Source organism: Manis javanica, chromosome 2, assembly GCF_040802235.1.
Source record: "Manis javanica isolate MJ-LG chromosome 2, MJ_LKY, whole genome shotgun sequence".
Lineage (NCBI taxonomy): Eukaryota > Metazoa > Chordata > Mammalia > Pholidota > Manidae > Manis > Manis javanica.
In genome coordinates this window covers 73,098,037-73,123,748 of record NC_133157.1, presented here as the reverse complement: position 1 = coordinate 73,123,748, position 25,712 = coordinate 73,098,037, and the positions used below count along the sequence as shown (strand labels likewise).

Genomic DNA, 25,712 nt, shown 5'->3' with positions numbered 1-25,712 from the left:
TCTTTTCTTTAGCAAACTGGTGACAGTGCATTTAGATTCTATTCCTTCTTCAGAAGCTGGACTGTGTTTTGCCTTTTAAAGAAAAGAGGTGTCCTGACCTGCCCTTTCCCATCTGCCCGCAGAGATGATGGTGGGTAACCAGATGATGGTAGGCATAGCCCGCCTCATGCCCTAGGGGTGCTTAGACAGGGAGTGATGACTAGGTCGCCGGAAGGTCCTTGATGAATCTTGAGTTTCTCTTTTATAGTCAGCAACTTCCTTCCAAATGCAAGGAGATACCAGGAAGTATGAATTTTATTTTGCAGTGCCTTTGGTATCGAAGGTACCAGAACTGGCTGACACTGTTCTTGTTTCCCTGAAAGTTTGTGAAAAAGGTCCAGTGGGAGATCTGCATGAAAGTGACATAGTGATCTGTGACTACAATATTTGATTTGAAAAGCCCCGTATGTCTGCCTCATTGGAAAACTAAAATGTGGACTTGGTGTCTCAGGTGTCCTGACATTTGTTTCCTCTATGAATGAGGTCTCTGAAATGCAAAGACAGAGTAGTGAGAGTAAATGAGGTTGATTCCCTGATTCCTGGATCTGAAGCTTGAATTCAACATGGGTCGGGGTGGAGAGAGCTCACCTGATATTCTTGTGGAGGGAAGCGGGGTAACTCCTGTCAATCATACCCTTATAATGGAACCCAGTCTCCCAGAGAGCAAATGAGTTCCTAGTGGAGGTGAATGAAACTGAAGAGAGGAGTAGCAGTGGGAAACCAGAGCTAATTGAAAATATGCTGGCTTCCTCTCTCAGTCTTCCTGTTATGAGGATTCCCCTGTGTACTCTGCCCTATGTCAGAACATACTAGATGTAGGTCCTGAAGGCTGACAGCTTCAGTGAACAGTGATCCCAAATCCATTTACAAAACTACTATGAACAGTTTCACTCTTTGATCAGTTCAGTGATGTCATTGGGCATAAAGTTGCAGCCAAAAAAGTACATTGGTTATTGTGTGTAGAAATAACACACAATAAATTGGTTATTGTGTGTAGAGGAAAGGGGCAGCAAATAAAGTTTTCCTTTATACTTTTATTATTCTATAAAACATAATACTCTTTGCCCTAGAATTAGAAAGGAAAGACCACTAGATGGTATGAATAGAATGTTTGTAAAAGACTTGTGATTTGGTCTTGGGCTTTGCAGAATCAGTTCCTGGTCCTAGTAGTTACCAGTCCTGTGACCTTTTGCAAGTTGCTTAACTGTTCTGAGCTTAATTTCTTCATTTACAAAATGAGAACAGTAATCACATCTACTTAGAGTTCCATAAGGAAATAAATACACTTAAGGACTTTAGCACAGCACCTGGAACATTGGTAAGTGTTCAGTAAGTACTAGCAGTTAGGTTATTGTTATAGTTACAGTGTGTAGAGATGGGAGAGAGAGGCAGTAAGAGGTCCATTCTAATGTTGTGCTTTTCTTTTTAAGTCAGAATTTTTGAAATATAGTTTTCATAGCGTAGCATTGCTCTTTTTAGGAGTATAGTTCTATGAATCTTGACAAATGCATAGTCATGTAATCACCCCCAACAACTCCAAATAGTTCCCTTATTATTAGATGATAAGATCATTATTAACTGAAGGCTATAATGGCCTAAGATTTCCTTAGTTTTTACCTAGATTCTTTTTTCTGTCCCAGGATACTATGTTTCCAGCCCCAGGGTACCACGTTCCCAGCCACAGGGTATCACATCCCCAGCCCCAGGGTACCATGTTCCCAGCCCTGGGGTACCACATTCCCAGCCCCAGTGTACCACATTCCCAGCCACGGGGTACCACGTTTCCAGCCCTGGGGTATCACACCCCCAGCCCCAGGGTACCACGTTCCCAGCCTCAGGGTACCACGTTCCCAGGCCCAGGGTACCACATTTCCAGTCCCAGGGTAGCACATTCCCAGCCCTGGGGTACCACATTCCCGGTCGGGTACCACATTTCCAGTCCCAGGGTACCACATTCCCAGCCCTGGGGTACCACATCCCCAGCCCCAGGATACCATGTTCCCAGCCCCAGGGTACCACGTTCCCAGCCCCTGGGTACCACGTTCCCAGTCCCAGGGTACCACGTTCCCAGCCCCTGGGTACCACGTTCCCAGCCCCAGGATACCACGTTCCCAGCCCCTGGGTACCACGTTCCCAGCCCCTGGGTACCACGTTCCCATTCCCAGGGTACCACATTCCCAGCCCCTGGGTACCATGTCCCATTTAGCTGTCATGTCTCCTCGGGCTTCTCTTGCCTGTGACAGTTTCTCAGACTTTACTTGTTTGATGGCCTTGAGAGTTTTGAGGAGTACTACTCAGATATTTTACAAAATGTCCCTCTCTTGGAATTTGGCTCATGTTTTTCTCATAATCAGACTGAGGTTCCAGGATCTGAGGTGGAAGAATGCAGAGGGAAAGTACCATTCTCGTCACTTCATATCAGGGGCACATGCTATTCACATATCACTGTTGATGTTGACCTCATCTCCTGTAATTATTATCACCTAATAATTATCCTATTAGGAAAAATCCATTTCTCCTAATGATTTTAGCATCCACTGATGATTCTCCCTTGCTTCAATACAGTAGGGGATGTAAAATGATGATTTTCACATCTTTTCCTTGCATATATACTAACTGAAATGTTTTGTGAAAAAGAGTTTTCCCGTTTATTCTATTTTCCTTCCCTTTTCCTTTCTCTCTTCTTTAAATCATTATTGTTGCATGGATTCTTTTTATTAATTGAATTTGATTATTTATCATAAATATTATTTTGATAAAATTGTACCAAGTTGGGGAGCCATTCAAACTAATTGTCCCAGTGGGAATCCATTCATACTAATTGCTGTCATTTCCTATGAATATGCAAGCCTCTTACATGGTCCAATCAAAACTAGGTAAGAAGATATACCCAGAGAAGTCTATCACATCTCCTTTACCCCTTTCTGTATAGGTGACCATTTTCGTTAATTTCTGGCATATCCTTTCTGTGCTTTTTATGAAAAAAGAAGTTAAAAATCTATATACACATAAATTTTACCATTTTTTTCTTACCCCAAAGATAGCATACTATGCACATTTTTTTGTACCTTGCCTTCTATTTAATAATGTATCATGAAAACCATCAGTTCATATATACATCTTCTTTGCTTTTTTATGGCTATCCAGTACTCCATGGTGTATGTATACCATCCTTTAGTCAACCAGTCTTCCATGAATGAGCATTTAGGATATTGAAAATAGTTTACTACCACAGGCACTGCCACAATGAATAACATTGTGATATATTGTGAAAAAGCTGTTTTGAATTTGTGGCTGTTTATTTTCAAGGCAAATTCATGGAAGAGGTGTCATGGGGTCAAAGGATAAACACATATGTAATGGTGTTACATGCTGCCGAACTTCCTTCAGCAGTGGTTGCCCCATTTTTTGTCTTTCTACTGGAATAAAACATGAGTGTATAGTGTTTTGTAAGCCTTTGAATTTTTGCTCGTCTGGTAGGTGAGAAATGCTATGTCACAGCAGTTTTAATTTGCATTTCCCTATAGTGAACAAAGTTAAACATCTTCTCTTATGCTTAAGGGCCATTTGTTTCACGTGATTTTTAAGACCTAGCTCTTACTTGGTAATTTCCTGGTTCTTACCTTCGATCAGGTGCCTGTTTTTCATATCCAGATTAATGAAATAGTCGTCTAGCTGATATCTCTGCCTACCACCTCTCTTCCTTTCATTTACTCTGAACACAGTAGTTACCAAATTAATCTCCTTAAAACACTTCTTCAAAACATTCTTTTTTGAAGAAACTTCAGTTATTCTTTCAGCCACAATATATTTTTAAGCTCATTTGTCCAGAATTCAAGATTTAATTTTCAACCACTTCTCTGCCTATTCTGTTTTTAAAAAAAATTTTTATCAAGGTATTATTGATAGATACTCTTATGAAGGTTTCACATGAAAAAACAACGTGGTTACCACATTTACCCATATTATCAAGTCCCCACCCACACCCCAATGCAGTCACTGTCCATCAGTGTAATAAGATGCCACAGATTCACTGTTTGCCTTCCCTGTGCTACACTGTTCTCCCCGTGATCCCCCACACCATGTGTACTAAACATAATACCTCTCAATCCCCTTCTCCCTCTCTACCTCCCCCATCCCTCCCCCTTGGCAACCACTAGTCCCTTCTTGGAGTCTGTGAGTCTGCTTCATTTTTGTTCCTTCAGTTTTGCTTCATTGCTATACTCCAAAAATGAAGGAAATGATTTGGTGCTTGTCTTTCTCTGCATGGCTTATTTCACTGAGCATAATGTCCTCCAGCTCCATTCATGTTGTTGCAAATGGTAGAATTTGTTTCTTTCTTATGGCTGAATAGTATTCCATTGTGTATATGCACCACATCTTTATCCATTCATCTACTGATGGACACATAGGTTGCTTCCATTATTGTAAATAGTGCTACGATTAACATAGGGGTGCATATGTCTTTTTGAATCTGAGAAGTTCTATTCTTTGGGTAAATTCCAAGGAGTGGGATTCCTGGGTCAAATGGTATTTTTATTTTTAGTTTTTTGAGGAACCTCCATATTGCTTTCCACAATGGTTGAACTAGCTTACATACCCACCAGCAGTGTAGGATTCCCCTTTATCTGCATCCTCACCAGCATTTGTTGTTCTTAGTCTTTTCAATGCTGTCCATCCTTACTGGTGTGAGATGATATCTCATTGTGGTTTTAATTTGTATTTCTCTGATGATTAGTGATGTGGAGCATCTTTTCATGTGTCTGTTGGCCATCTGAATTTATTCTTTGGAGAATTGTCTCTTCATATACTCGGCACATTTTTTAATCAGGTTATTTGCTTTCTGGGTGTTGAGGCATGTGAGTTCTTTATCTATTTTAGATGTTAATCCCTTGTCGGCTTTGTCATTTGTGAATATATTCTCCCATACTGTAGGATGCCTCTTTGTTCTGTTGATGGTGTCCTTAGCTGTACAGAAGCTTTTTAGTTTAAGGTAGTCCCATGAGTATTTTGATAGGAATTGCATTGAATCTCTAGATTGCTTTAGGATGGCCATTTTGACAATATTAATTCTTTCTATCCATGAGCATGGGATGTGTTTCCATTTATTGATATCTTCTTTAATTTCTCTCATGAGGGTCTTGTAATTTTCAGAGTATAGGTCTTTCACTTCCTTGATTAGGTTTATTCCTAGGTATTTTATTATTTTTTTCAAATATATATATATATATATATATATATATATATACACATATTATTTTGGTATCATTAATCTACAATTACATGAAGAACATTATGTTTACTAGGCTCCCCCCTTCACCAAGTCTCCCCCACATACCCCTTCACAGTCACTGTCCATCTGCATAGTAAGATGTTGTAAAATCATTACTTGTCTTCTCTGTGTTGCGCAGCCCTCCCCGTACCCCCACGCACTATACATGCTAATCATAATGCCCTCTTACTTTTTCCCCAGCCTTATCCCTCTCTTCCCACCCATCCTCCCCAGCCCCTTTCCCTTTGGTAACTGTTAGTCCATTCTTGGGTTCTGTGATTCTGCTGCTGTTTTGTTCCTTCAGTTTTCCTTTGTTCTTATGCTCTACATATGAGTGAAATGATTTGGTACTTGTCTTTCTCTGCCTGGCTTATTTCACTGAGCATAATACCCTCTAGCTCCATCCATGTTGTTGTGAATGGTAGGATCTGTTTTTTTCTTATGGCTGAGTAATATTCCATTGTGTATATGTACCACATCTTCTTTATCCATTCATCTACTGATGGACACTTAGGTTGCTTCCATATCTTTGCTATTGTAAATAGTGCAGCGATAAACATAGAGGTGCATCTGTCGTTTTCAAACTGGAGTGCTGCATTCTTAGGGTAAATTCTTAGAAGTGGAATTCCTGGGTCAAATGGTATTTCAATTTTGAGCATTCTGAGGATCCTCCATACTGCTTTCCACAATGGTTGAACTAATTTGCATTCCCACCAGCAGTGTAGGAGGGTTCCCCTTTCTCAACAACTTCACCAACATTTGTTGTTGTTTGTCTTTTCGATGATGGCGATCCTTACTGGTGTGAGGTGATATCTCATTGTGGTTTTAATTTACATTTCTCTAATGATTAGCAATGTGGAGCATCTTTTCATGTGCCTGTTGGCCATCTGGATTTCTTCTTTAGAGAACTATCTATTCAGCTCCTCTGCCCATTTTTTAATTGGCTTATTTACTTTTTGTTTGTTGAGGTGTGTGAGCTATTTATATATTTTGGATGTCAATCCTTTATCAGATCTGTCATTTATGAATATATTCTCCCATACCATAGGATACCTTTTTGTTCTATTGATGGTGTCCTTTGCTGTACAGAGATGTTTTAGCTTGATATAGTCCCACTTGTTCATTTTTGCCTTTGTTTCCCTTGCCCGGGGAGATACGTTCATAAAGAAGTCACTCATGTTTATGTCCATGAGATTTTTGCTTATGTTTTTTTCTAAGAGTTTTATGGTTTCATGACTTACATTCAGATCTTTGATCCATTTCAAATTTACTTTTGTGTATGGGGTTAGACAGTGATCCAGTTTCATTCTCTTAAAGTTTTGGAAAACTTTAAGGAGAATGGGTATTATGACTTCTCTGTAAGTCTGTATGTCGAATTTTGTCGAATACTTTTTCAGCATCTATGGAGATGATCATGTGGTTTTTGTCCTTCTTTTTGTTGATGTGGTGGATGATGTTGATGGATTTTCAAATGTTGTACCATCCTTGCATCCCTGGGATGAATCCCACTTTGTCATGGTGTATGATCCTTTTGATGTATTTTTGAATTCGGTTTGCTAATATTTTGTTGGGCATTTTTGCATCTAAGTTCATCAGGGATATTGGTCTGTAGTTTTCTTTTTTGGTTTGGTCTTTGCCTGGTTTTGGTATTAAGGTGATGTTGGCTTCATAGAATGAGTTTGGGAGTATTCCCTCCTCTTCTATTTTTTGGCAAACTTTAAGGAGAATGGGTATTATATCTTCTCTGTATGTCTGATAAAATTCCGAGGTAAATCCATCTGGCCTGGGGGTTTTGTTCTTGGGTAGTTTTTTGATTACTGCTTCAGTTTTGTTGCTGGTAATTAGTCTGTTTAGATTTTCTGTTTCTTTCTGGGTCAGTCTTGGAAGGTTATATTTTTCTAGGAAGTTGTCCATTTCTCCTAGGTTTCCCAGCTTGTTAGCATATAGGTTTTCATAGTACTCTCTAATAATTCTTTGTATTTCTGTGGGGTCCATCATGATTTTTCCTTTCTCGTTTCTGAGTCTGTTGATGTGTGTTGACTCTCTTTTTCCCTTAATAAGTCTGGCTAGAGGCTAATCTATTTTGTCTATTTTCTTGAAGAACCAGGTCTTGGTTTCATTGATTTTTGCTATTGTTTTATTCTTCTCAATTTTATTTATTTCTTCTCTGATCTTTATTATGTCCCTCCTTCTGCTGACCTTAGGCCTCATTTGTTCTTCTTTTTCCAATTTCGATAATTGTGACATTAGACTATTCATTTGGGATTATTCTTCCTTCTTTAAATATGCCTGGATTGCTATATACTTCCCTCTTAAGACTGCTTTAGCTGCGTCCCACAGAAGTTGGGGCTTTATGTTGTTGTTGTCATTTGTTTCTATATATTGCTGGATCTCCGTTTTAATTTGGTCATTGATCCATTGATTATTTAGGAGCATGTTGTTAAGCCTATATGTGTTTGTGAGCCTTTTTGCTTTCCTTGTACAATTTATTTCTAGTTTTATACTTTTGTGGTCTGAAAAGTTGGTTGGTAGGATTTCAATCTTTTGGAATTTACTAAGGCTCTTTTTGTGGCCTAGTATGTGGTCTATTCTGGAGAATGTTCCATGTGCACTTGAGAAGAATGTGTATCCTGTTGCTTTTGGATGTAGAGTTCTATAGATGTCTATTAGGTGCATCTGTTCTAGCATGTTGTTCAGTGCCTCTGTGTCCTTACTTATTTTCTGTCTGGTGGGTCTGTCCTTTGGAGTGAGTGGTATGTTAAAATCTCTGAAAATGAATGCATTGCATTCTATTTCCTCCTTTAATTGTTAGTATTTGTTTCACATATATTGGTGCTCCTGTATTCGGTGCATATATGTTTATAATGGTTATATCCTCTTGTTGGACTGAGCCCTTTATCATTATGTAGTGTCCTTCTTAATCTCTTGTTACTTTCTTTGTTTTGAAGTCTATTTTGTCTGATACTAGTATTGCAACACCTGCTTTTTTCTCCCTGTTGTTTGCATGAAATACCTTTTTCCATCCCTTGACTTTTAATCTGTGCATGTCTTGGGTTTGAGGTGAGTCTCTTTTAAGCAGCATATAGATGGGTCTTGCTTTTTTATCCATTCTATTACTCTGTGTCTTTTGATTCGTGCATTCAGTCCATTTACATTTAGGGTGATTATTGAAAGATATGTACTTATTGCCATTGTAGGCTTTAGATTTGTGGTTACCAAAGGTTCAAGGTTAGCTTGTTTACTACCCTACTGTCTAACTTAACTCGCTTATTGAGCTATTGTAAACAAAGTCTGATGATTACTTCTTATTCCTCCTCCTCCATTCTTCATATGTTGGGTGTTTTGTTCTGTACTCTTTTTAGGAGTGCTCCCATCTAGAGCAGTCCCTCTAAGTCCCTCTAAGATACCCTCAACTTTTGCTTGTCTGGGAATTGTTTAATCCCTCCTTCATATTTAAATGATAATCGTGCTAGATACAGTATCCTTGGTTCAAGGCCCTTCTGTCTCATTGCATTAAATATATCATGCCATTCTCTTCTGGCCTGTAAGGTTTCTGTTGAGAAGTCTGATGATAGCCTGTTGGGTTTTCCTTTGTAGGTGACCTTTTTTCTCTCTCTGGCTACCTTTAATACTCTGTCCTTGTCCTTGATCTTTGCCTTTTTAATTATTATGTGTCCTGCTGTTGACCTCTTTGGGTCCCATCTCTCAGGAGTTCTGTGTGCCTCTGTAGTCTGAGCAGCTATTTCCTCCCCCAGTTTGGGAATGTTCTCAGCAATTATTTCTTCAAAGACACTTTCTATCCCTTTTTTTCTCTCTTCTTCTTCTGGTACCCCTATAATGTGGATACCGTTCCTTTTGGATTGGTCACACAGTTCTCTTAATATTGTTTCATTCCTGGAGATCCTTTTATCTCTCTCTGCATCAGCTTCTATGTGTTCCTGTTCTCTGGTTTCTATTCCATCAATGGCCTCTTGCATCTTATCCATTCTGCTTATAAATCCTTCCAGAGTTTGTTTCACTTCTGTAATCTCCCTCCAGACTTCATCTCTTAGCTCTTGCATATTTCTCTGCAGCTCTGTCAACATGTTTATGATTTTTATTTTGAATTCTTTTTCAGAGAGACTGGTTAGGTCTCTCTCTGCAGGTCCTCTCTCAGGTGTTGTCTCATCTATCTTGGACTGGACTAAATTTTTTTGTCTTTTCATGGTGATAGCGGTGGCTGTAGGCAGGTTGCAGGTGTGTCAGCAGGGAGAAGAAAGTCCTTTCCTGCTTGCTGGATGCCTTGCCCTTCTCCGCTGCCTGTGTTGGTGACCTGCACTCCTGGAGCAGCCACTGGGTTAGTCCCCTAAGCTGCTGTTGGCGGGATCTCTGTCAGAGCAGCACGGAGCCCTGTGGTGAGTGGCAGGCATGCCAGGTGCACTCCTTTGTGATAGCGGCGCCCCTGCCGGGCAGCTGTGTGACAGCAGCAGCCTTTGGGTCTGGCCTGGGCAGCTGTGTGTTGGGCTGGGATTTTGGTCGGCTGCTGGGAGTGTGCCTGCTCCCTCTGGCTCTGCTGCAGGTGCGCACGGGGCTTTCCCGCACGGGCCTCTACCAGGCTCCTCTTGCTCCACTGCTGCCGGTGCGTGTGAGTCGCACCCAGGCTGTTCAGTCACTGCTGCTGCAGGCTCGCACAAGCCTCTTCTGGTCCCCTCTGGCGCCCTTGGCACACGCAATTTGCTCCCAGTCCCTTCCGGTGACGCCACCCTGGCACATGCTGCCACTCTCCCACTACTGGGCTGGTGTGTCTGGGTCTGCGCCAGTTGGAGGAATGACTGGCAGGCTGCTTAGTGCCATGAGGGGCTTCAGAGCTGCGCTGCCTCCCTGGGGTTTAGGGCGCCTAAGGTTCCCCGGGATTCCCAGCTGCTGGCTAAGTGTGCCGGGACGACTTCATCCGGCTATGAGGTCCCTGTCTCTTTAAGACTTGCAGAAAGCACTTGCTTGCTTTTGTCTCAGGGGTGCTGTTTGTGGGGACTTGCCCACAGGTTTTGCTTTTCCGTTTCTCTAATATCCAGCACCCCATGCACCTTGTGTCTGCGCTCCAGGTGCAGATTTCTAGAGCTGGTTGTTGAGCAGTCCTGGGCTATCACTCCCTCCCCGTTCTGACTCCTTTCTTCCTGCTGGGTTCTGGGGTGGGGGAGCATTCGGATCCCGCCTGGCCATGGCTTGTATCTTACCCCCTTCGTGTGATTTTGAATTCTTACAGATGTAGTTGTATCCTGGCTGTTGTACTGCAACCACTGGTGTCTCTTTTAGGAGTAGTTGTATTTATTGTATTTTCATAAATATATATGTTTTGGGGTGGAGATTTCCTCTGAACTAATCATGCCACCATCTTCCCATGATCCCCCCGGTATTTTATTCTTTTTGATGCAACTGTGAATGGAATCGTTTTCCTGATTTCTCTCTCTGCTAGTTCATTGTTAGTGAATAGGAATGCCACAGATTTCTGCATATTAATTTGGTATCCTGCACCTTTTCTGAATTCAGACATTAAATCTAGTAGTTTTGGAGTGGATTCTTTCGGCTTTTTTATGTACAATATCATGCAATCTGCAAACATGTCCAGTTTGCCTTCTTCCTTGCCAATCTGGATGCATTTTATTTTGTATTTTCTGATGCGTGTGGCTAGGACCTCCAGAACTATGTTGAATAGAAGTGGGGAGAGTGGGCATCCTTGTCTTGTTCCTGATCTTAAAGGAAAAGCTTTCAGCTTCTTGCTGTTAAGTGTAATGTTGGCTGTGGGTTTGTTGTATATGGCCTTTATTATGTTGAGGTACTTGCCCTCTATACCCATTTTGTTGAGAGTTTTTATCATGAATGGATGTTGAATTTTGTCAAATACTTTTTTAGCATCTATGGAAATCATCATGTGGTTTTTGTCTTTCTTTTCATTGATGTGGTGGATGATGTTGATGGATTTTTGAATGTTGTACCATCCTTGCATCCCTGGAATAAGTCCTACTTGATCATGATGGATAATTTTTTTGATGTATTTTTGAATTTGGTTTGCTGAATTTTTATTGAGTATTTTTGCATCTATATTCTTCAGGGATATTGGTCTGTAATTTTCTTTTTTGTGGTGTCTTTGCCTTGTTTTGGTATTAGAGTGATGCTGGCCTCATAGAGTGAGTTTGGAAGTATTCCCTCTTCTTCTACTCCTTGGAAAACTTTTAGGAGGATGGGTATTAGGTCTTCACTAAATGTTTGATAAAATTCAGCGGTGAAGCCATCTGGTCCAGGAGTTTTGTTCTTAGGTAGGTTTTTGATTACCATTCAATTTCATTGCTGGCAATTGGTCTGTTCAGATTTTCTGTTTCTTTCTGGGTAAGCCTTGGAAGGTTGTGTTTTTCTAGAAAGTTGCCCATTACTTCTAGGTTATCCAGTTTGTTAGCATATAATTTTTCGTAGTATTCTCTCATAATTCTTTGTATTTCTGTGGTGTCCATAGTGATCTTTCCTTTTTCATTTCTGATTCTGTTTATGTGAGTAGACTCTCTTTCTTTCTTAATAAGTATGGCCAGGGGTTTATCTATTTTGTTTATTACTCAAAGAACCATCTCTTGCTTTCATTGATTTTTTCTATTGCTTTATTCTCAATTTTATTTACTTCTGCTCTAATCTTTATTATGTCCCTCCTTCTACTGACTTTGGGCCTCCTTTGTTCTTCTTTTTCTAGTTTTATTAATTGTGAGTTCAGACTGCTCATATGGGATTGTTCTTCTTTCCTGAGGTAGGCCTGTACTGAAATATACTTTCCTCTTAGCATTGCCTTTGCTGCATCCCACAGATTTTGCAGTTTTGAATGATTGTTGTCAAATATCTCCATATATTCCTTGATCTCTGTTTTTATTTGTTCATCGATCCATTGGTTATTTAGGAGCATGCTGTGAAGCCTCCATGTGTTTGTGGGATTTTTCATTTTCTTTGTGTAATTTATTTCTAGTTTCATGCCTTTGTGGTCTGAGAAGCTGTTTGGTACAATTTCAATCTTTTTTAATTTACCAAGGCTCTTTTTGTGTTCTAGTATTTTATCTATTCTTGAAAATGTTCCATGTGCACTTGAGAAGAATGTGTATTCTGCTGCTTTTGTGTGTAGAGTTCTGTAGATGTCTGTTAGGTCCATCTGTTCTCATGTGTTGTTCAGTGCCTCTGTCTCCTTACTTATTTTCTGTCTGGTTGATCTGTCCTTCAGAGTGAGTGGAGTGTTGAAGTATCCTAGAATAAATGCATTGCATTCTATTTCCCCTCTTAATTCTTTTAGTATTTGTTTCACATTTGTAGGTGCTCCTGTGTTGGAAGCATAGATATTTATAATGGTTATATCTTCTTGCTGGATTGACCCCTTTATTATTATGTAATGTCCTTCTTTGTCTCTTGTGACTTAATCTGTTTTGAAGTCTATTTTGTCTGATACAGGTACTGCAACTCCTGCTTTTTTCTCCCTGTTCGTTGCATGAAATATCTTTTTTCATCCCTTCACTTTTAGTCTGTGTATGTCTTTGGGTTTAAAGTGAGTCTCTTGTAGGCAGCATATAGATGGGTCTTGTTTTTTTATCCATTCAGTGACTCTCTGTCTTTTGTTTGGTGCATTCAATCCATTTAAATTTAGGGTGATTATTGATAGGTATGTACTTATTGCCATTGCAGGCTTTAAATTTGTGGTTACCAAAGGTTCAAGGTTAACTTCCTTACTATATAAGAGTCTAACTTAACTCACTTAATATGGTATTACAAAAACAATCTAAAGGTTATTTTTTTTCTTCTATTTCTTCCTCCTCCATTCTGTATATATAAGGTTTCATATTCTGTACTCTTTGTCTATCCCTTGATTGACTTTGGGGAGAGTTAATTTAATTTTGCATTTGTTTTGTAATTAGCTGTTCTACTTTCTTTACTGTGTTTTTTTTTTTTTTTTTTTTACCTCTAGTGACAGCTATTAAACCTTAGGAACACTTCCATCTACAGCAGTCCCTCCAAAATACACTGTAGAGATGGTTTGTGGGAGGTAAATTCTCTCAGCTTTTGCTTATCTGGGAATTGTTTAATCCCTCCTTCAAATTTACATGATCATCTTGCCCAGATAAAGTAATCTTGGTTTGAGGCCTTTCTGCTTCTTTACGTTAAATACATCATGCCACTCCCTTCTGACCTGTAATGTTTCTGCTGAGAAGTCTGATGATAGCCTGATGGGCTTTCCTCTGTAAGTGATCTTATTTCTCTCTCTGGCTGCTTTTAATAGTCTGTCCTTATCCTTGATATTTGCCATTTTAATTACTATATGTCTTGGTGTTGTCTTCCTTGGGTCTCTTGTGATAGGAGATCTGTATACCTCCATGGCCTGACAGACTATCTCCTTCCACAGACTGGGGAAATTTTCAGCAATTACCTCCTCAAAGCACTTTCTATACCTTTTTCTCTCTCGTCTTCTTCTGGTATCCCTATAATGTGAATATTGTTTCGTTTGGATTGGTCACACAGTTCTCTCAATATTCCTTCATTCTTAGAGATCTTTTCTCTCTGTGCCTCAGCTTCTTTGTGTTCTTCTTCCCTAGTTTCTATTTCATTTATCGTCTCTTCCACTGTATCCAATCTGCTTTTAATACCCTCCATTGTCCTCTTCAACGATTGAATCTCTGCCTGAAATTCATTCCTGAGTTCTTGAATATTTTTCTGTACCTCCATGAGCATGGTAATGATTTTTATTTTGAAATCCCTTTCAGGATGATTCATGAGGTCGATGTCATTTAAATCTTTCTCAGGAGTTGTATTCATAATTTTACTTTGAACTAGATTCCTTTGGCATTTCATATTTGTGTGTGGCACCCTCTAGTGTCCAGAAGCTCTACTCTCTGGAGCTGCTCAGCCCCCGAAGTAATGTTGGCAGGTCACGGGGAGTTGTATTGGTGCATGGTGGAAGGAAAGAACTGTTTCCTCCTTCCGGCTGCTTTGCCTGTCTCCACTGCCTGAACCAGTGGGCCGAGCACACAGGTATAAGCCTCTATGCTTTGCATTTGTAGTTGCAGTAGACAGGTTTCCCTCTGGCTGGCCTAACGCCAGCGTAGAGTTTGCTGGTTTGTGAGCCAGGTGGGGCAGGCCAGGAGAAAAGCGCAGTAGGCTGCATATCACAGAGGGGGTCCTTGGAGCTGTGTTGCCAATCAGGGAGCTGGAGTGCCTAAAGTTCGTGAAAGCCTTCAACCTGCTGGGCATAGTGCACCTGGACAACTTTGTCTACCTGTCCTTTCTCCTGAGCAGTAAGCTCTCTGCAATCCTTGCCCCTTTAGCAGTCCTCTTGCTGTTAGGAAGTCTGTCAGACTGCACACCTTTCTTTTGTTTCAGAGTAGCCAGATGTGGAGCCCTACTTTCCACAAGCAGCTGGAATCTCAGTCTCTCCAGGAATTTTGCCTGTCTTTGCTTTCCAAACCCCTAATCACAAGAGTACCATGCAAACACCATGAAATGTAGGTTTGTGCTCCCAGAGAAGATCTCTGGGATTAGGATTTCAGCAGTCCCAGGCCTCCACTCCCTCCTGCTCCATTTCTCTTCCTCCTGCCAGTGAACTGTGGTGGGGGAAGGTCTTGGGTCCCTCTGGGCCATGGCTTTGGTATGTTACCCTGTTCTGTGAGGTTTATTCTTTTCTCCAGGGGTATGTAGTTTGGTGCAGTCCTCTTTCCTGTTGCTCTTTCAGTATCAGTTGTATTAATTATATTTTCTTATTATATGTGGTTTTAGGAGGAAGCCTCTGTCTCACCTCTCATGCCGCCATCTTTAATCCTCTCCTCTGCCTATTCTCTTGTACTTACTTACAGTCATCCCCCCTTATCTATGGGAGATAAGGTCCAAGACCCCCAGTGGTTGCCTGCAACCATGCATAGTACACAGTCCTACATATACTATATTTTTTCCTGTATATACATACCTATGATAAAATTATGTTAGGTACAGTAGGATATTAATAGCAATAACAAAATGGCACAATTATAACAATGTACTTTAATAAAAGTTATGCGAATGTGGTCTCTCAAAATATCTTATTGTACTGTACTATACTCACCCTTCTTGTATTGATGTGAGATGATAAAGTGCCTACCTGATGAGGTGCAGTGAGATGAATGAGGTAGGTATTATGACCTAGCATTTGGCTATTACTGACCTTCTGATGACACATCAGAAGGAGAATTATCTGCTTCCAGATAGCAGTTGACGGGGGTAACTGAAACTGTACACAAGGGGGATCTACTGTATTCCTTTTGCAAAATTGGTACATCCAGGAGTTTTTCCCTCCAGCCCCTTTTTCTTGCTGTTGTCCAGGTTGAAAGCCCCTCCTGTGTGCAGCCATGCCCTATTATCTGTCTAAATTCCATACAAACTCCAAGGCGTATCTCAAGTCCCACCTTCTTGGAAGGCTTCCATGACCAGAGCAGAACATAGGAGTTCCCTCCTTTTCTAAATTCTGTTGTTAGCAAATGTTTGTCCTCTTATTTGGCATTTAATTTATATTGGCTTTTTCTTTTATAGCAATTACTTAAAAATGTAAAATTAGCATATATTTCTTCCCAAGAGTAGGTACTATAGCCATTTTAATGAGCAAATAATAATAGGTTTTCATCACCCACTTCTGAGCCAGGATAAAGGCACATTAACCTTTATTTTATTGATAAAGTAAGGAAATGAAGAGATCTTACACAACTTGATTAAAATCAACTAAGTCAATTTTTATATAAGTATGAGCCCCAAATCTTGCTTATAGTCATGTGTCATACTTATTATTACATTCCCTAAATGAAAACAAAGGATGACTCAAAATAGGTAACAATGACTCGATTTACTTATCCTTTCAATTATGAAGAAATATCACTTAGAATACTTAGATTTATCTTAAAATTTCTATTGAAAATACTGGTTAGAAAAACAAAGAATTTGGCATTAAAATCCTCTTAGAAAAAAATGCTATCTTAGAATAAGATGCTATCTATTTGTTTTCAACCTGATAAAGGATAAAAATCTAAGAACAAATTAGTAGTTGTCAGAGGTGGGGTGGAGGGTGGGTGAAATTGATGAAGGGGGTCAATAGGTATAAACTTACAGTTATAAATAAGTCATGGGGATGTAATGTACAGCACGATGACTATCGTTAATAATACTGCACTGTATCAGTCAATAATATTGTATAGTTAATAATACTGTGTTGTATCTAGTATTGTATACTGTATTGTATAGTTAATAATATTGTATTTGAAAGTTGTTAAAGAATAGGTTATGAAAGTTCTCATCACAAGAAAAAGACTCTCCAACTATGTAAGGTGATGGATGTTAGCCAGACTTATTTGTGGTTATCATTTCACAATATATATACAAATATTGAATCATTATATTGTATACCTGGAACTAAAACTGTTATATATCAATTATATCTCTATAAAAAAGAGAAATCTAACCCCATAATAGTAAAAAATCCTTGTTTTATCCTAAAATATCAAGTTAAATATTTTCCTCAAAATAAAAATTACTTTTTTAGTCATGTGTTTCTTTTTCTGTCCCCTTTCAAGTAATCTTTTCTGGGAATAAGAAATAGTTCCACCCAGAAACTAGACAAGTTCAGAGTCGATGTGGAATTTGAATTTTTCCCTATTAGGTATAAAAGATCTTAATCTATAGTTTCACTAAATATCTGGAAAGGAGTAAAAAATTTAGGAAAAAATCCCACTATTTCCAACAAATAATTATTACATGGCATAGAGAAGTTGTGTCAAAGTGACTAATTTCACTTTTCTTTAGCTCTGAGAAATCATCTAGCTCTGGTTCAAAGATGAATCTGTATTAATAAAATGGAATGAAGCTGAGTTCTCTCCAAGGGGTAATGTCCCTTCTCACATGAAGAATCAGGAAAATCTGTGGTAAACTGTTCATATCTTTTAAAATTTGTATTCATATATTATTAGTTATGAAATTTAATAAATCATGTTCTCTTAAGTCTCCCTTGTAGTTCTAATATTTTATGAAAAATCAATTATTTCTGTATCATAAGATTTTTTTTCCCTTCTTGGCTAATGAACAGTTTGAGAAAAGAACACTTTGGAAACTTTGATCTAATCAAACATATCTAAATCCCTGGATATCCTGAGCCATGCGGCTCTGCTTTGAATTTGGGCAAATCTTCAATTCAATTCAACAAACATGTATCCATTCATTGTGCATTTATTATATCCTAGGCATGCTGCTGCTAGTTTTCATGGGAGCAGAGTGTGTAAGTCATAGAGCTTATTCTCATATAGTTTAGTGTCTAGGCAGAAAGATGTGTATGCACAAATTATTACACAAATGAGCTATACAAAGTATTGTCATTGGCCTACAAACAAGGGGAAACAAAAAAAGAGAACTAATTTTACTGGAGAGGTCAACAGAAGCTCTAGAAATAAGGTGATTTTTGAATTCATTCGAAGTAACCTAAAAATGCACAAGGCCCAACATACAAAGATTTTTTAAATTAACAGAAATTTTAGAATGCAAAATTAGAAATTGGCAGCATTTAGAATGTTCTAGTTACCCTCTCCTGTGATTTCACTGAATATTGTACCTTTCTTTAGGCTGGCAGTTTGGCTTGTAAAAGATTTGGTTTCAACTGTGTCACTTGTGACAGCCCCAGCAGGATCACAGCCATATCAACACTGACTTCCAGTGCCAAGGTGAGCACTCAACACATTGTAGACAGTTAACACCCAAAGGAGTGAATGAATTAAATATTTCAATATAATTTTGTAATGTGACTCAAACTTTATAATTTATCTCTTTTTGTAAGTGGATTCTTTTGGATGTTGAGTCCCCAGTGGCCAGGGTCTGCTATGGAATTCATTTTCCAATAGCTAAACCTGGGTCTCATGTTTAACTGGGTCAGCTAAGGGAAGTGTAGGCACAATGCAGATTCCTCATGATCATGGTTGTCGCTGTGCCCACCTCTATGCCAAGATCCTCACTGATACTGAACAAGGTTGCACACATTCATACATCCTTTTAAATCTGAGAGCCAAAATCACAATTCGAGATTTTACAGACAGGCACACAGACAAACATACAAACACTTCCCTCCATGAAGCACAAAGATGCTAGCACAGACATTCAACACACAACAACAAAGGTGCAAAAGGGGACCATGGTATTAGTTGGGGTGTGACACCGAAGGACAAATATGGTCTGAAATAGGCAAAAAGTGAAGTCATATTCAACATTTATCCTTGCTTCCTGCAAGAAAGACTACTTCCTCTCATTCAACAAGAAACACTGGATTTGCTTCTCTTTTCAATTTAAATGCTTTTATTACTTACATTTAGGTCTATTTTTGCTTCCCAGAAAATTAGCATTTTACCCTGAAATCTCTGGGTCTGAGTCTTTCCCTCTTCCTAACTGTGATTTCATTATTTCATTTTCCAGTAATATATGCTCCATTTCATGGTGGAAGGTAATGGGAGAATGGTATTCAAGTTCCTAAAAGCTCTATTTTGTACTTATAGATATTATAGAAAATACATCATTCCCATTTAAAGCAGAGAGAATCAGTGATAGCCATCACATAAATTATAGTTCATGTGTAATGGTTAAGAATTAAGAAAATCCTGATAGAAAGTCTACTTACTCCTGACCCTGTTTGACCCCTTGCAACCTTGTGAGTGCTTCATGAGGCATTTACTTTCCTGGGCTGCTTGTTAGCAAATTCTCGGGCCCTATCTAGACACATAAATCAGAACTTGCATTTTAACAAATTCCCCACACGATTTGTGTGCACATTAAAGTTTTAGAAGCATGAGTTAACCAATCACAGGGCTTCATGGAAACTAAGAGAAATTACTCCATCAGACTTAAATTTAGATTGGTTTTCCTTTCAAAGAGCTACAGACCCAAATGCTAATTATTTTCAATATGTTACCTAAATTTACATTAAGATACATTTATGGAATTTGGTGGCCACCCTATATTCCATTTACACTCCGTCTAATGGTGCTCTATGGTACAGTCTGTCCCTGCCACCATTTGCATGGGAGAACCAGGTGTGCATGGGAAGAAAGAAGGAACCAATGATGTGAATTAGGGAATTATATGGAATACTGACATGTGTTTTTCATTGTACAGGGGGGATTCAAATCACTGTCACCCCATTGTTTTCTTCTCATTGTCTTAGTCTCCAAGTAACAAAGGAAAACCCCAAAACTCCTAACAGGTTTTTGTGTTTTACATACCAAGTGAGTTTTCTTGAGTTTATTTCTCTTCCTCCAAGAGAAGCTAAGGAGAAGCCGAGTCCCAGACATGTTGAAACATGGTTGCTGTAGGTACCCCTTGCCAAATAGTTCCCAGTCAAGGAAACGATGCTATTTATCCCTCCCTAGACTTGAGTTTCAGGGAGATTAGTGACATATCCATTGCCTCAAAAAACCAGCTGACCCTGTTTGCCTGGGAATGAGCCTATTAAAGGAGTATTGACCATGACACTTAGGATGACTAGAGTTGCTGCTGAAGGAATGACAGGATGAGGATGTGTGAGAAAGTTAACTTTTTAAGCAACAAAGGAAGGTGACATACCCACGCTGCATCCCAGACATCCTTCTTCACAGGGCATGCAATCTTCATAGTCTGGGTCCTGGACTTCACCTATACAGTGAGAAGAGAGAAAACTGCAATTCATTTTCACTGACTGGAGACACATTAATTGCTATGAAAATACATTGGTGTGTAGCTTCTTTTCAAGCAAACCATAGAGCAGTTATGATACTCACAGTTATCCTTGAATGTATATTTGTCACCCACATTTTTATTTTCTTCCATTTAAAAAGATGAATTTGTAATTTTAAAAAATCAAAGTCTTGCATATACTTCAGACCTTCAAGGTTAATCATGAAAAATAGTAATCCCCTGTGCCTCTCTGCCCCTTCCCTTTTCCCAGAGACAACAAATTTCAATTCTTTTAGCTGTTTCTTTTAGTTTTTAACTTCAAATGTCTAAATCACAGTAGATTATAATGCTACTCTTTGACTTTATTTTTAGACATTATCTGCAAGGATAAGACTAGCTGGCTTTCACCACCATTCTAACAAATGCACATACACTTTCCATTCCCCCAGTCAAACGTTTCACTAGGTCAACATTCAATATTAACCTTGTTAAGACTGCATAACTATTATTCATATTCTGATTACATTACTTTGGTTTTCCCTTGTGTTAGTATTTGTTTGGCTTCTTTATGTGCTTCCTCAGTATCTGTCCTTAATTCATGTCTAACTGAACCCCAAGTATAAATCAGCTGTAATGTTAGTTCCTTCTTTGCTGTTATCCTAAGGATTCCTTTTACTTCTGTCCTCCTTTTGATCTCCCATTTTCTGGATCCCATATCTTATTATTTTTTTGTTCTATTTATTGGTGGAACATATCCTCTAGAAGTAATTTTCCCAAAAGGGATGCATGAGAGGTAAATTTTTTGAAAACTTGCATGATTGAAAATACTTTTTTCTATCATCAACGCATGACTCATGGTTTGACTGAGTTTAGAATTTTAAAGAAAAATAATTTCTCCTCTCAAGATGTTAAAGTTTTTGTTCCATTTTTATGTTTTACTTTCCAGTATTGGTAAGTTCAGTGCTAGTCTCATAGCCAGTCTTTTATATATGACCTGCTTTCCTTCTCCCTAGATTTTCTTTTGGTAGAGAAAAAAAACAGTACTCCAAATTCTTACAGTGATGTATCTTGGTGTGTCTTTTAAAATCCATTATGCTGGGCAGGCAAAGGGCCCTTTCAATCTGGAAATTTATGGCTCTTCAGTTGTGGGAAATTTTTATGTATTATTTCTTTGTTGATGTTCTCTCTTCTGTTTTGCTGTTTACTTTTTGAGAAACTGTTATATTTGGAATCCTTGGGCTGAGCCTTTATTTTTTCTTCCTTCTCCATTTTCCACTTTTATTTTTCTTTTTGTTCTACTGTTCAAGTGATTTTATCTCTACCTTTCTGCCTTTCTCTTGCATTCTCATTCTTCTTTTTGTTTTGAGTTCCAAGATCACATCCTTGAATATATATTTGTCACCCACATTTTTATTTCCGTCCATTTAAAAAAATGCAATTTGTAATTTTTAAAAATATAGTTACCATCCATCATGCTATAACTGAATCCCTTCACCCCTTTTGCCTACCCCTGAACCCCCCTCCTGTCTGGTGACCATTGGTCTGTTACCTATTATGTTTTTTTGTTTCTTTTGTCTTGTTCTTTCTGTGCTTGTTTCTTAGATTCACATATGAGTGAAATGTATGGCATTTGTCTTTCTCCTTATGACTTCTTTCACTTAGCATAATACCCTCAGGGTCTATCCATGTTGTCACAAATGGCAAGATTTTGTTCTTTTTTTATGGCTGAGTAGTATTCCATGTACCACATCTTCTTTATCCATTTATCCATTAGTGGATATTTAGTTTTTTTTCTATTTCTTGGCTATTTGTAAATACTGCTTCAGTGAACATAGGGGTGAATATATCTTTTTGAATTAGTGTTTTTGTACTCATTGGATAAATACCCCATAGTGGAATAGCTGGATCATGTGGTAATTCTACTCTTAATTTTTTCAGGAATCTCCATACTTTTTCCATAGTGGCTGAACCAATTTATAATCTCACCAACAGTGTAAAAGAGTTCCTTTTTTTCCACATCCTTTCCAACACTTATTTCTTATCTTTTTAAAAATGTTTTTGATAATAGCTATTCTAACAGGTATGAGGTGATATTGATTTTTCATTTCCCTGGTGGTTAGTGATGTTGAACATCTTTTCATGTGCCTACTGGCCATCTATATTTCTTCTTTGGGAATATGTCTATTCAGACCCTTTGCTCATTCTTTAATTGGGTTATTTTTGTTGTTGTTGAGTTGTATTAATTCTTTATATATTTTGGATACTAACCTCTTATCAGATATATCATTTGAAAATATCTTCTTTAGTTTAGTAGGTGACCTTTTCATTTTAATAATGGTCTCCTTCATTGTGCAGAAGCTTTTTAGTTTCAAGTAGTCCCATTTGCTTATTTTTGCTTTTTTGCCCTTGCTTTAGGAGTCTGATCCACAAAAACATTGCTAAGACTGATGTCAAGGAGCTTACCACCTATATTTTCTTCTACGAACTTTGTGGTTTTAGGTCTTACATTCAAGTTTTTAACCCATTTTAAGTTAATTTTTGTGTATGATGTAATATAGTGATCTAGTTTCATTCTTTTTGTGGCTGACAAGTTTTCCAAACACCATTTATTGAAGAGACTGTCCTTTCTCCATTGTATGTTGTTGGCTCCTTTGTCATAAATGAACTGTCCATATATGTGTGGGTTTATTTCTGGGCCCTCAGTTCCAATGATCTGTATGTCTTTTTTGTGCCATTACCATACTGTTTTGATTATAATATAGCATATAGTAGTACAGTAGAGCTTTGTAGTATAGTTTGAAGTCAGAGAGCATGATGCCTCCAGCTTTGTTCTTCTTTCTCAAGATTGCTTTGTCTCTTCAGGTTCTTTTGTGCTCCCACACAAATTTTAGAATTATTTGTTCTGGTTCTGTGAAATATGCCATTGGAATTTTCATAGGGATTGCATTGATCTGTAGATTGCTTTGGGTAGTGTAGATATTTAAACAATATTATTTCTTCCAATCCATGAGCATGAAATATCTTTCTATTTACTTGTATCATCTTCAATTTCTTTCCTCGATGTCTTAGAGCCTTTCACCTCCATGATTAAATTTATTCCTTGGTACTTTGTGTTTTTTTGATGTAATTTAAAAAATTAGGTTGTTTTCTTAATTTCTTTTTCTGACAGTTCATTATTACTATACAGAAACATCATAAATTTCTCTATAGTGATTTTTATATAATGTGAGTTTACTGAATTCATGTATTAGTTCTAACAGTTTTTGAGTGGAGTTTTTAGGTTTTTCTATATATAGTATCATGTCATCTGCAAATAGTGACAGTCTTACTTCTTTCTTTCCTATTTGGTTGATTTTTATTTCTTTTTATTGCCTAATTGCTGTGGCTAGAATTTCCAATGCTATTTTGAATAAAAAGGGTAGGCATTCTTGTCTTGTTCCTGATCTTAGAGGTAGAGCTTTTTTCAGCTTTTCCCTGTTGAATGTAAGGTTAACTATAGTTTTGTCATATATGGTCTTTATTCTTTTAGGGTACATTTTCTCCGTACTGCTTTGTTAAGAGTTTATATCATAAATGGATGTTGAGTTTTATCAAATGCTTTTCCTATATTTATTGAGATGATCATATGATCTTTATCATTCATTTTTGTTAATGTGGTGTATCACTTTGATTTGTGGATGTTGAACCATCCCTGCAATCTGACTCGAATGTGGTGTATGATCCTTTTAATGTGTTGTTGAATTTGGTTTGTTAATATTTTGTTGAGGATTGTTGCATCTATGTTCAAAAGCATATTGGCCTGTAGTTATCTTTTTTTATGGTGTCCTTGTCTGGTTTTGGTATGAGGATAATGATGGCTTCATAAAATGTGTAAAGCATTCCCTCCTCTTCAATTTTTTGGAAGAGTTTGAGAAGGGTATATATTAAATCTTCTTTGAGTGTTAGAAAGAATCCAACAATGATGTTGTCTGGCCCTGGGATTTTGTTTGTTGGGAGTTTTTAATTGCTGATTCAGTCTTATGAGAAATCCTTACATTCAGGTTTTCTATTTCATCCTGATTCAGTCTGGGAAGACTGTATGTTTCTAGGAATTTATCCATTTCTTGGTTGTCCAATTTGTTGGCATATAATTATTCCTAGTAGTCTCCTAAGATACTTTGTATTTCTGTGGTATCAATTGTAACTTCTCTTTCACTTCCGATTTTATTTATTTGAGCCCTCTCTTTTTTTCTTGGTAAGTTTAGCTAAAGGTTTGCTAATTTTTTTTATCTTTCCAATGAACCTGTTCTTAGTTTCATTCATCTTTTCCATTATCTTTTCAGTCTCTATTTCTTTTATTACTACTCTAATCTTTATCATTTCCTTCCTTTTACTAACCTTGTTCTTCTTTTTCTAAGTACCTTTAGGTGTAAAGTTAAATTGCTTAACTGAGATTTCTCATTTGTTAAGGTAGGCCTGTAATTATATGTACTTCTTTCTGGATGTATATAGAAGTAAGTACATAAAACTTCCCTCCAGATGATCTCTCTATTGATGTGTGTGGGATGCTAAAGTCTCTTACTATTATTGTATTGCTTTTTGTTAATATTTGCCTCATATATTTAGGTGCTCCTATGTTGGGTGCATAAATATTTTTATATTTGGTCAGTTAATATTTGCTTCATATATTTAGGTGCTGCTATATTGGTTGCATAAATATTTACAAATGCTGTATCCTCTTGTTGAATTGACGCCTTTATCATTATGTAATGGCCTTCTTTGTGTCTTAGTACAGTCTTTGTTTTGAAGTCTGACATAAGTATAACTACACCAGCTTTCTTCTTGTTTCCATTTGAATGGAATGTCTTTTTCTATCCCTTCACTTTCAGTCTGTGTGTGTCCTTACTTTTAAAGGGAGTCTCTGTAGGTAGCATATAGATAGGTCTTGTTTTTTAATTCATTCAGGTACTCTTTTGATTGGATAATTAAGTCCATATATATTTTAAATAATTATTGATATGCAGTTATTGTCATTCTGTTATTTGTTTTCTGAGTGTTTTTGAAGCAAAAAGAGTTCTAAATGATAGATCCCCTACCTGTATTATATATTTCACATTTTCCAGTAAGATTGTTACTTTCATGTGTTCTCTTATTGATTAGTATCTTGTCTTTTCAACTTAAAGAAAACCCTTTAAGATTTCTTAATCTTAAATCAGTAAGGCTGATTTAGTGGTGATGAATGCCTTTAGCTTTCTCTTACCTGAAAAACTCTTAATCTCTCCTTCAATTCTGAATGATAAATTTGCTGGGTAGAGGATTCTTGGTTAGGAAATATTTCTTGTCAGCACTTGGAATATGTCATGCCACTCCCTTGTGGCCTATAAAGTTTCTGCTGAAAAATCTGCTGATAGCTTTATGGGTTTTCCTTTGTAAATAGTAAATTGTTTTTCTCTGTCTACTTTCAAGATTTCCACTTTATCCTTAGCTTTAGCATTTTAATTATAATGTGTCTTGGCGAGGTTCTCTTTGAGTTCATGTTATTTGGAACCCTCTGGGCTTCCTAGACCTGGATGTCTATTCCTTCCCTAAATTAGGGAAGTTTTCAGCCATTATTTCTTTGATTATATTTCTCTCTTCTCCTTTTGGGACCCCTAAAACATGACTGTTATTCTGTTTGATGTTGTCCTGAAAGTTCCTTAAGGTATCCTCATGTTTTTAAATTCTT

At 37.8% G+C, this 25,712-nt stretch overlaps 1 protein-coding gene across 4 annotated transcripts in view; it reads right to left on the bottom strand.

The window, feature by feature from the left end:
• Positions 1 to 25,712, bottom strand: part of PCSK5 (proprotein convertase subtilisin/kexin type 5) — a 433,086-nt gene that overhangs the window by 71,753 nt on the left and 335,621 nt on the right. For all 4 annotated transcript variants that reach the window (XM_017664305.3, XM_017664306.3, XM_036991294.2 and 1 more), the window contains one exon: positions 19,919 to 19,987. In XM_017664305.3, the coding sequence (XP_017519794.3) occupies positions 19,919 to 19,987 (69 nt within the window). The remainder of the gene's footprint in view (positions 1 to 19,918; positions 19,988 to 25,712) is intronic.